This window comes from Triticum dicoccoides, chromosome 6B (assembly GCF_002162155.2).
Source record: "Triticum dicoccoides isolate Atlit2015 ecotype Zavitan chromosome 6B, WEW_v2.0, whole genome shotgun sequence".
Classification (NCBI taxonomy): Eukaryota; Viridiplantae; Streptophyta; class Magnoliopsida; order Poales; family Poaceae; genus Triticum; species Triticum dicoccoides.
Genome location: NC_041391.1, coordinates 479,138,872 through 479,151,256, shown reverse-complemented (window position 1 = coordinate 479,151,256; position 12,385 = coordinate 479,138,872). Strand labels below are relative to the sequence as shown.

The 12,385-nt window shown below is 45.5% G+C and overlaps 1 protein-coding gene across 1 annotated transcript; it reads right to left on the bottom strand.

Annotated features, from left to right (window-relative positions):
* Positions 1–8,610: 8,610 nt before the first annotated feature.
* On the bottom strand, positions 8,611–10,434 carry LOC119324434 (GATA transcription factor 6-like). Its single transcript, XM_037598227.1, has 3 exons — positions 10,244–10,434; positions 9,815–10,108; positions 8,611–9,717 (listed from the first exon to the last, which is right to left on the bottom strand). Exons 1-3 carry the CDS (start codon positions 10,403–10,405, stop codon positions 8,959–8,961), a joined length of 1,215 nt encoding a protein of 404 aa, XP_037454124.1. The 5' UTR covers positions 10,406–10,434; the 3' UTR covers positions 8,611–8,958.
* Between the last annotated feature and the right edge of the window lie 1,951 nt (positions 10,435–12,385).

Here is a 12,385-nt window from a genome sequence, read left to right as displayed (position 1 = left end):
ACAATTTCACATATATGATGGCTAACTAAACAGGATAGCATGACACAATTTCACATTATGATGGCTAACTAAAAAAGATGGAAAGACATAGTTCAAAATATGAGACTATGTAAACAGGATGACATGACATAACTATATAATGTGTTTATTAAATAGGTTGGCATGCCATAATTCACATACATTCACGGATAGAATGCCATAATTCAAAATATGATGACTGTAAACACTAAACAGGATGAGATGATATAACTATATGATGTCTTTATTAAATGGGTTGCCATGCCATAATTCAGATAGATGATGTGTATGTACTATGTAAACATGATGGCATGATATAATTCAAATATATGATTTATATAGTAAGCAAGTAAGCAGATGGCAATCCATATATGATGTAAAAACTAAGCAATGCAAGACAACATGCATGAAATGGGTAATATAACCCTGCCAAGTTTGAGCATAGACCTCAGGGGGAAAATAGGACTAGTCATCAGTCTCTGAATCCTCCTCTGAGGAGCTCTCTGTAACAAGCAAGATGTCTGCTTCAGCAGGTAGCATTGTCTGCTCTGAATACCTTGTTTTCACTCCAGATACTTCCATCACCGCTTCAAATGGCTGATGCACAGGAAGAGTAGTTGAATATACAAACGTTGTCAACAAATGGAACACGTAATACAAAAAAATGATAGCACGATATAATTCACATACATGATGATTGGCTAAACAGCATGGCATTGCATAATTCACATATATAATGCCTTTGCAACAAGATAGCATTGTATAATTCACATATATAATGTCTTGCAACAAGATGGCAATGCATAATTCACATATATGGTAATTAGACACTGAACAGGTGGCATTCACACAAAGCATGTCTAAACTAATCAAATGACATAGCAATGCGAGACACCATACGCACGATATGAGCAACATAACCCTGCCAAGTTAGAGCATACACCTCGGGGGGGGGGGGAATAGGACTGGTCATCTGTCTCTGAATCCTCCTCTGAGGAACTATCCGTAACCAGCGAGATATGCACTTCATCAGATAGCATAGTCTGCTCCGAAGACCTTGTTTTCACTCCAGAATTTGTCATCACCGTGTCAAATGGCTGATGCACACGAAGAGCAGTTGAATGTACTAACATTGTTGACAAATGTAATATGTAATGAAAAAAAAGGATGGCCTGATATAATTTACATATAAGATGACTGGCTAAGCAGGATGGCATTGCAAAATTCACATATATGATGCCTGGCTAAACAAGATGGCGTTGCATAATTCACATAAACGATGAATAAACTAAATAGATGGCATTCGCACAAAGGATGTCTAAACTAAGCATATGACATATTTGATGTATAAAGTAAGCAATGCAAGACACCATATGCATGATATAACCAACATCAGCATGCCAAGTTAGAGCAAAGACCTCAGGGGGTAAATAGGAGTTGTCTTCTCCTTTTGAATCCCCCTCAGAACAGATATCTCCCTCTCGATTACAATCCGAAATGCATGGAGGGGGGCTACCTTTGCGCCTACCATGGAGCGACATCTGCATGAAATTTTATTGCCACGCAAGGAGGAATTAACAATTCCTCCAATATCGACTAATCTATGACAGACGCAATGTCGTCCATGTTACTCTTCTTGCTCCCCACCTTTTTGATTATCAGGCAAAAGGAAGATATGTTGTCACCAGGGAAGAAGCAGCTGAACACGAGGGGAGAGCGGAGGCAGCTCGCCAACACGCTGCAGCTTAGGAGGCGGTTGCCGTTGCATCGCAGTACGACCCCGGTTTCACTTACGGATATCAGCCAGGCGGTCCTTGGTACTAGACCAACTTAGGCCGAAAGCCTACGCTTGGGGGAGTACGTATTTGTCAACGACTTTACATTCATGTTCACACACTAGTCGTCGGTGCTCATACTTTTTCATTGTATTATCCATGCTAGTTTAAATTTCTTTTTCTAGTTTTCTTCTTGTGTGTTTGATAAACCTTAAGAAAAACCCAAAAAAATTAGTTAGTTTAATTTCCATGCTTGTAGTAGAATTAAAATGAAAACCCAAAAAGATTTCTAGTTCTTCTTCTTACTTGTTGGGAGCTTTCCGTGTAAATAGTTTTATTTTCTTTTCTTTCCTTTGGGGGTCGAGAAGACCATATTGAAAATGTTTAGTGGCTCTCATATGCATGATTGTTTATTTAACTTAGAGCCCATATTACTTGTCTTCTCTTTTGAGTTGAATGCTTGCAGATTCCAGCTTAGTCCAATGCACGTGCACTCTTATTATTATACACATCGTTCGGTCGTGCAAGTGAAAGGCAATAATGACGATATATGATGGACTTATTGGGATGAGAAAAGCTGGTATGAACTCGACCTCTCCTGTTTTTGTAAATATGATGAGTTCATCGTTTCTGATTCAGTTTAGTATGAAGTAAACATATTTGCAATGACATTTAGAGATTATAGTTGCTTGTGTCATGCTTGATTAGCTATGAGTTATAATGGTTTACGTTGCGTGCCAACATGCTATTAGAATGATTATGATGTGGTATGATGGGATGGTATCCTCCTTTGAATGAATTGAGTGACTCGATTTGGCACATGTTCACGCATGTAGTTGAATCAAATCAACATAGCCTTCATGATATTTATGTTCATGGTGGATTGTATCCTACTTATGCTTGTACTCGGTGTGAATTAATTTTAATGCATGTTTATGACTGATGCCGCTCTCTCAGTTGGTTGCTTCCCAGTCTTTTGCTAGCCTTCACCTGTACTAAGCGGGAATACTGCTTGTGCATCCAAACTCCTTAAACCCCAGGGTTGTTCCATATGAGTCCACTATACCTTCCTATATGCGATATTTACCTGCCGTTCCAAGTAAATTTATATGTGCCAAACTCCAAACCTTCAAATGAAATTCTGTTTTGTATGCTCGAGCAGCTCATGTTACAACTAGGGCTGCCTATATCTTCCATGCTAGGTGGGTTATTCTCAAGAGGAGTGGACTCCGCTCCTCATTCACGAGAAAGGGCCGGTAACCGGGATGCCCAGTCCCATGATCCAAAAATATCAAAGAAAATCAAAATAATTAAACAAAACTCCCCCAGGGTTCCTGTTAGTTGGAGGCACTCATTGTTTCGAGCAAGCCATGGATTGATGCTTGTTGGTGGTTGGGGGAGTATAAACCTTTACCATTCTGTTTGGGAACTACCTATAATACATGTAGTATGAAAGATACAACCATCTCATAGTTGTTGCGTTGACAGCAAAAGTATGCCGCTCAAAATGTTATTTAATCTCTATTTTAAAATCGAGCTCTGGCACCTCTACAAATCCCTGCTTCCCTCTGCGAAGGGCCTATCTATTTACTTTTATGTTGACTCATCACCCTTCTTATTAAAAAGCACCCGCTGGAGAGCACACTGTCATTTGCATTCATTACTATTGGTTTATATTGGGTATGACTTGACTAGATCTCTTTTACCATGAATTACAATGTTTAGTCAGTCCTTGATCTTTAAAGGTGCTCTGCATTTATGTTTTGCGGTCTCAGAAAGGGCTAGCGAGATACCATTTTGTTATATCATGTTATGATTGTTTTAAGAAAGTGTTGTCATCCGAGTTTTATTATTATGGCTCGCTACCTGATTATGCTATTGATATGAGTAATTATGAGACCTAAAGTGTTATTGTGAGTATGGTTAGTTCATAATATTTGCTGAAACTTGAATGCTGACTTTTCATGTTTACAACAACAAGAGCAAACAGAGTTTGTAAAAGTTTTTCTTTATCACTTTCAGTTTATCAACTGAATTGCTTGAGGACAAGCAAAGGTTTAAGCTTGGGGGAGTTGATACGTCTCCAACGTATCTACTTTTCCAAACACTTTTGCCCTTGTTTTGGACTCTAACTTGCATGATTTGAATGAAATTAACCCGGACTGACGCTGTTTTCAGCAGAACTGCCATGGTGTTGTTTTATGTGTAGAAAAGAAAAGTTCTCGGAATGTCCTAAAAATCCACGGAGGCACTTTTTGGAATTAATAAGAATTATTGGGCAAAAGAAATACACCAGGGGGCCCACACCTTGTCCACGAGACAGGGGGGCGCGCCCCCTCCCCCTAGGCGCGCCCCCCTATCTTGTGGGCCCCCTGGACCTCCACCGACCTCAACTCCAACTCCATATATTCACGTTCGGGGAGAAAAAAATCAGAGAGAAAGTTTCATCGCGTTTTACGACACGGAGCCGCCGCCAAGCCCTAATCTCTCTCGGGAGGGCTGATCTGGAGTCCATTCGGGGCTCCGGAGAGGGGGATTCATCGCCGTCGTCATCATCAACCATACTCCATCACCAATTTCATGATGCTCACCGCCATGCGTGAGTAATTCCATCGTAGGCTTGCTGGACGGTGATGGGTTGGATGATATTTACCATGTAATCAAGTTAGTTTTGTTAGGGTTTGATCCCTAGTATTGACTATGTTCTGAGATTGATGTTGCTATGACTTTGCTATGCTTAATGCTTGTAACTAGGGCCCGAGTGCCATGATTTCAGATCTGAACCTATTATGTTTTCATGAATATATGTGTGTTCTTGATCCTATCTTGCAAGTCTATAGTCACCTATTATGTGTTATGATTCGACAACCCCGAAGTGACAATAATCGGGATACTTCTCGGTGATGACCGTAGTTTGAGGAGTTCATGTATTCACTATGTGCTAATGCTTTGTTCCGGTTCTCTATTAAAAGGAGGCATTAATATCCCTTAGTTTCCGCTAGGACCCCGCTGTCACGGGAGGGTAGGACAAAAGATGTCATGCAAGTTCTTTTCCATAAGCACGTATGACTATTTACGGAATACATGCCTACATTACATTGATGAACTGGAGCTAGTTCTATGTCACCCTATGTTATAGCTATTACATGAGGAATCGCATCCCGCATAATTATCCATCACTGATCCATTGCCTATGAGCTTTTCACATATTGTTCTTCGCTTATTTACTTCTCCGTTGCTACTGTTACAATTACTACAAAAACCCAAAAAACTATTATCTTTACTTTTGCCACTGTTACCTTTATTATCATACTACTTTGCTACTAAATACTTTGCTGCAGATACTAAGTTATCCAGGTGTGGTTGAATTGACAACTCAACTGCTAATACTCAAGAATATTCTTTGGCTTCCCTTCTGTCGAATCAATAAATTTGGGTTGAATACTTTACCCTCGAAAGCTGTTGCGACCCCCTACACTTGTGGGTTATCAGCGCACCTCTGACCGGAGGAGGGACATAAGTATTATGCGCCTTCCCTCGATGGTCGTGGTCGAAGCCGAGGGAATCAGTCGGGGCACCGCCGCGACCATTCCCAGCCACGCGCGACGGTGATGGATCTTCATGTCGCGAAGGGCTCCCCTTCGACTGGTCGCGCAGATCTGCTCTAGCTCCATCAACAGCTCGTCGCGTACCCCGTCCACCCGCAAGGAGAGCAAGCCATCGAGGGTCATGGTATTCGTGAAGATCAGCTTTTTCCATGGCCTTGATGAGATCCGCACCTTGTTCCTTGAAGCGCTTGTCGAGGTCGACCACGAGATCCGCTCGGAGGAGCTTGTAGACGCCCCGCCCATGCTCCGATAGCTTCTTCATCGCCGCCGCTCGCCGTCGATCTAGCCACCGCGTCTCGTGATGATGTTGGGGAAGCGCCAGGACTGCCGAATCTGATACCAAGTGTAAGGGTCGCGATCGATCTACGAAGAGGAACTGGGGTTCATGGCGACATGTGGAATTCGGTAGCGTGCTTTTCCTCCCAACCTCCCTCACTGCTACAGCTGGATTACAATAGGCCGGAGCCACCGTCTAAGTCCAAGCCAAGTCAATTCAAATGTTACATAGTTGTATTTAACTACCGAGTCCACTCTGGGCCGCCATTCCACCCGGGCTTCGTCTTGGTTTGAGTGGGCCGCATCGCAGGCCCGCTCGAAGCCTTGGTCCTTGCCGTTGCTTCCTCGCTTGCCGGATGGTGAACAGTATCTGAACCTGTTGCCGCTTGGTTCGATCTTCAGTACTCTTCGCCCGTGGGTGAGCGTCACTGACAATTATGCTCCCTATGGATGATCTGTAATAACCAACAAGTTGACGATCAAGCGGGCTATCAATTAGAATCGTATTGACTGCGTCTTCAAATGTATTATGTTTATGCAATTATGGGCCATCATGGAAACTGAGGGACTCGGACAATATGGACGTGGCAGTTCAGCTAATTAGGGAGATCTGGGCCATCATGAGGACGGACAGCTCCACCTCCGGGCCCTAGTTTTCCATTTGTTCCGAGTCTCTATACTCGTTTGCAAGCTCTATCCTATAGTCGTTGCTACCATGTGGTGTGTAAGTGTTAGACTTTTTTACTTGGTTGCCTTGTTTAAGGCATTATTAGTTTAGGGTCGGGCGCATCTTGAGCCTACGTTCTTAAAAAAGAACTATAGTACTCCCTCTATTTCCTTATATAAGGCCACAAACTCATATTACAGGTATCAAGATAAAATTTAATGACTCATTTGCAAGTCAACTTTTATTTTCGTTAATCGGAATCATTAATACATCACAAGCATGCAACGAATGAATGTGAAGGAAGTAGCTGAGTGTCATTGTGACTACATTCATGTAAGTATTAAAAAGTTGCTAGTACAAGGAAACATTATTAATTTTTGCCTCGATTATTGTTGGTGGCCTTGTATTGATGCAAAATGTATTTTTGATAGTGACCTTGTATAAGGGAATGGAGAGAGTAGTTTTTAAACCAAGAAATTACAAAAGTGATAAAGGTCCCGTGTTTACGTTATTACCTATTCTAAGAAGAAAACAAAAAAATCTTGCTAGCACCTGCTTCACTTTTTCCCTTTGTAAAATAAATTGTGTTGTTGGGAATATCTTTGAAATTAGACATCTGAAAACGTGCAAATAGAAAGGAGAGTCATGACAATATAAATGTTACATGAATCAAATTTATGCTGACTTTGAAGAAGTATTTGGATGTTGTGCATCAAAATTGCAGTAATTTTTTGATGAAAGAAAGTTAGGAGAGTGAAATGAATTAGGAATTTCAAAGGTTTACTTGGTGAGACTAGAGTCTATGTTTGGCTCCTCCACAAAATGTTCCTGTGCGGGAACAAATTCTTTATTTTTTCTAATTGTTGTTTTAAAACAAGTCTAAAATTACAATTTAACAAACATTAGGAATTTTAAAGAAAATACTAAGGGTTACAAAATGATGGTAAGGTTGAATAGTATAGGAAAATTTTCTAAGCATTCATCATTCGTTTTTACTGCGGTGCTCTCGAATCTCTTGGAATGAATTATTCGTTTTTACTGCGGTGCAATCAAACATACATTGATACAAATTCAATTATGTAGAGTTCAAATGGACATTGTATTGCAATTCTGCATTTTCACCCTATCAACGAAATGATAAGCGAACCTTTTGCGTATTCGCGAAAGGAAAGCAACTCTGCATTTTCTCTATTCCACTATTTTTCGAATCCTTATAGAATCATGCGAAACAAAGAAGCATGACTTTTCGAGTTCATATTTAGTTCCCTCACAGTGTACTATTTCATGTAAGATTACAATTTTTTTCTCAACAATCCATTGTTCCAAAATGTATAATACTTCTAAAATGGTTGTTTAATACTATACGTTGTTCCACACTAGTCGTGCAAACGGACCTGAGCAGAGCACCTGGCCTGGCAGGGAATTCGCATCACGAGAGGGAGCATCGCAGTGCGGCCGCTGCAACCAAAGCACTACTCCCTCCGTTCCAAAATATAGCGCGTCCTCGGTTTCCGTGCTTCAACTTTGACCATTAATTTAATCAACAAGACCGACTGCGGCGGGCGAAAAAATTATACCAATGAATTCGTATTCAAAAAAAGTTTTTAATTATATAATTTTTTATCCCGCCGCAGTCGGTCTCGTGGGTTAAATTTATGGTCAAAGTTGAACCTCGAAAAACGTGGGCGCGCTATATTTTGGAACGGAGGGAGTACTCTGTCCGAACGGAGTATATTAAAATGCGGGGTACGCAAAATTCGAGGCACCTGGCCATGACCTTGCCAAGATAGCTCCAATGGCCAGTAGTACTAGTACCGTAGAAACGTTCTTTCGAAGTAACTCGCGCGCCATTCGCTACGCTCTGCCAGTGCCAGGCGGCCAGTGCTGACTGGTGAAAAGGGTCCAGATGCAAATAACAATTGCATTCTTCTCGTATACAATTCAGGACTCTCGTGAAGATTTTTGGCTGGCAACCCGTGGCCTAGTCTACTGGTTCCGCTTTGAATGCAGCAGTAATTCGGGTGTCGTAGATGGAACTGTTCGTACCCTATGTGCGGTGGCCATTAATCAGATCAGATACGAGTTTGCAGTAATGACGAAGGGCCGTAAGCTGCAACTCCTTGGGTAGATTTGGCACAGGCACGCTGATGTGAAGAGGAAGAGGGGAATCCACGCCATGACACTACTACCAGACATGGTATTCTTCCGGAATCGTTGGCAGCTTCCTTGAAAGAAAAACAAGGCCGCTAGCTAGCTAGCTTCTTGCTTCACACCAAAGATAACCCAAGGATGGACATTGCCACTTCTGCCCTCGCATGATTCAAACAACTTCGAAAGCTTTCTTCCCGAGGCTCCACTAAAAAGGCGCCACTTCTACGGCAATATCCTAACAGACCAAAGCTAAACCCGAAAGCTTAGTAGAGCAGTGGTAATCCCTGCACCTAACACGACCTAATAGACTTCTACTAAAACTACTTTCTAACAAGTTCTTTCTAGTAGTAGGGCAACAACTAAATAGAGGACGCCAAGAAAAATCCAGGAGGAGTACGTTACAACAGACTAATCAACGACACGGCCGAAAAAGATGTACACTAGCCGCCGCGGGGAGGGGCGGCTAGAACGAGGCCACGGCCGGCGCGGCTGCGGCCTCCATGACGACGGGGACGGGGTCCTTCTTGCGGCGCATCTCCAGCACCTTGCGGTGGGAGTTGGAGTGCACGTTGCCCACGAACGTGGGGCTGCACGCCGGCCGGTACTCCGGGAGGAGCCGCCCCGACTTGAAGCGGACGCCGCAGGCGTTGCACAGCGTCTTGGCGCCCTCTGGCCCCGCGCGCCACTGGGGCGTCTTCTGCACGCCGCAGTGGCTGCAGCGCCGGTCGCCCTGCCCGGGCGGGGAGGCGGCGCCGCCCGACAGCTGCGGCGGGAGGTGGCTCTTTGGCTTGCGCCCGCGCTTCTTGGCCTTGTGCTTCGACTTCTTGCTCTTGCTCTTGGTGCGTGGCGGTTCGTCCAGGAGGTTGAAGGTGGGGGAGTCCATCAGGAAGAAGGACGACAGGGAGGCCGACGAGGAGCAGGAGGAGCTGGTGGCGGACGACGACGCCGAGTCGGATATGGACGCGCCGGAGAGCGACCATACGGTGGTGCCGCGCGAGCGCTTGCTGCGCTTCTTGGACCTCACCGGCACCAGCGCTTCCGTGGAAAGCGCGCATATGGTCGGGGTCCGCATAGGGTCCACGGCCGGCACGGTGCTTTCCTGCGGCTGGCGGTGCTGCGGTGGCCACGCCGCTGGCGCTGGGAGCTGCGGCGGCGGCGGGAGCTCTGCTTGCGAGTCGTCCATGATACGCGACACCCACTCCAGTTCCTCCGCGTCGTGGGCCTACACAGAAAGCACGCAAAAGAAATGAATAACGCTGGAAACCTAAAATAGCGCCGTCTGGCCGGAGAAAGGCAAAGAAAAAGGTGAAACGTCTTACCGGCAGGTCCATCTCCGGCGGAATAAGCGGCATGAGCTCGTAGGAGACCGCCGACGACCCGTGGGAGTCACTGCACTTTTCGTCCTCCTCGGCGGCCGGCGCCGTCTCGCAGAGGAAGCCGCCTTCCTTGTCCACCTCGCAGAGCTCCTCAAGGTCTAGGAGCTCCTCCACCGAGAAGCCGTCACCCAGCAGCCCGGCTCCCCACGGCGCCGGCCCAGCGACCACGGCGGCCGCCACCTCCTCGGCTGCCTCGCACGGCCTGAGGCTACTCCTCAGCGCGGACATCCTCTCCGCCTGAAACCGCACCCACAGAAAGCAGGAGAGCAAGCTCTCGTCAGTTCCCTCTAGAGAAGAGAACCACCTTCTCTCTTGCTAGAAACCGTCACACACACACACACACGTCTCAGCACAGAGAGGCTATGTATTTACCTGCAGGGAGCCGTGGTGGTGCGCGAACGACGACGACATGGCGGAGGCGGCTGCAGAGGAGTAGGAGGGGGAAAGGGTAGGGAGGGAGGCGTGGAGGAGGTGAGGAGCAGAGGAAAAGGCAGCGGCAGCAGGGGCGGAAGAGATGAGTGTCTGGTGGGTCATTGAATGGCTGCCAAAGTCCGTGTCCGCAACAAATGCACTGTTGTGTTGTTTTCTCCCGCTTTGCTCTCCCTCAATCACGTTGCTCCACCCCATTTCTTTTTCCTGTCAAAAAAAAAACAGAATACTACCGGTCAATAGTCATATATATATTCTTACTCCATTCGTTATGATGCTTTTGGGTGCTAGTTCCCGGATGAATATATATTAAAAAAATGTGCGTGTGTGTGGTGGGGGTCTATTAAAATATTTAGCTGACAGATGTAATGATACCATTTCACCACCTGATCTATGTAAATAGGTATTATTTTCTACCCCCTCCGTCCCATAATATAAAAGTGTTTTTAACATTATATTAGTGTTAAAAATATTCTTATATTATGGGACGGAAGGAATACATATTACAGCTTAATAAACATGTTGCCGAGCATCTCTAAGCTTGACTCATGCCGATACTGCCACTATTTTTTGTAGTGGTTTATTTTAAGTGAAGTGATGCTTTTTCTTTTTTTCTCTTATCTGACAGTCTCCTTTCCGAAAATACATGTACTCCCCGAAATGAGCGAATCTAGAACAGATTCGCGCACTGCGCGCGGCAGCAGTTTATTCGCCGGGGCAGTTTGTGTGATTATATTATTTTGCTTGCAACTTTTGCGTCGGTGAGTAAGCCGGTTGGGGCGATTGATTACTACGGGTTGCACAGGGGCCGGTGTGGACTCGTGATGGGCCTGCGGGTCCTTTCCCTCTGTTCGTTGGGAGCAAATACTGTTTCGAAAAATCTGAGTTGTTCGCCGCTTCAGATCGTGCTGAAGTTATTTTCAAAAGAAAAAGATCGTGCTGAATTATTATTATTTTTAAAAAAGGGCAAAACAGTGAATTTGTCCGCTTCAGGCGAGTAATAAACCATCGCGTCAAGCAATGCCGTGCTCGCCATGTTCGGTGTTTATTCGTTGCCGTTGTGGTGCAAGCAGCATGCATCGCGTGTGCAATAACTAATGAAATCACAAATTCGGCTTGCCAAATCGGGTTAACAAATCTTCTGCTCCATATTTGACCGAGTGGAGATCTGTTTGGATAGTACTAGTAGGGTATGTAGAACCGTCTATCAAGGTGTATTAAGATGTACCAAAACACATCAATAGGGTAAACACTAGTAGATTGCAATGTCATGGACACTTGCAAACCAACCTATGGTTGGATGGTTAGAGGGACTGTGGTATCCCCAACCCACCAGGTTCAAATCCTGATGCTCGCATTTATTCCTGAATTTATTTCAGGATTTCCGGCTATGCGCATTCAGTGGGAGGAGACGTTCCCGTCGACGACGAAGCGTTTATGGTAACTTCGTAAATCTCAAAATGATATGTCGGCTCAGTCTTTCGGAGGTGCTCATAGGGGTAGGGTGTGCGTATGTCTGTTCATATGGGTGAGTGTATGCGCGTGTATATGAGCGCTTTGTGTATGTACTGATGTTCAAAAAAAAAATATCATGGACACTTAGATGTTGTCGTTGTGAATTTGCACCAAAATATGTTTGTTGCGCCATGAAAAATCAAGGATCTTAACAAGGTCTTTGAGTCAATGAAACCTATCCTATAATTGTAGTGCAGTGAAAAAGCTACCACTCTGGATAAATGCTGCTCCTCCCTCTGTCGCTCCTCCCTCTGTCGCTCCCGCGGGCGGCAGGGGAGGAACCCTAGCCGCCCCCCACCAGCAGTCCTCCTTCTCCTCCTCCCTCCTCGCCGCCGCCTGCTCGCGCTGGCGGGCAAAGCCCGGCGGCCGGCAGGGCGATTTCTCCCCCTTGCGTGGTGGGGCTGCCGCGGGCAGATCCAATCAGGTCGGGGCGCGTCGTGGTGCGGGACGGCGCGGCGGTGCTGTGGAGGCGACTGGCGGCGGTGCTGGGCGTCTCCTGGTGGTGCGGAGGGCTGCATGGGGGCGGTGGAGCGCACTGGTGTCGCGGGATCCAGGCGGCGCGGGAGGTGG

Bases quoted from the DNA above. Each gene is read 5' to 3' on its own strand.
- LOC119324434 (XM_037598227.1), bottom strand. From the start codon at position 10,405: ATGACCCACCAGACACTCATCTCTTCCGCCCCTGCTGCCGCTGCCTTT. The intron at 10,109-10,243 runs GTAAATACATAG...GTGCGGTTTCAG, and splicing joins ACCACCACGGCTCCCTGCAG to GCGGAGAGGATGTCCGCGCT. The intron at 9,718-9,814 runs GTAAGACGTTTC...CTTTCTGTGTAG, and splicing joins CGCCGGAGATGGACCTGCCG to GCCCACGACGCGGAGGAACT.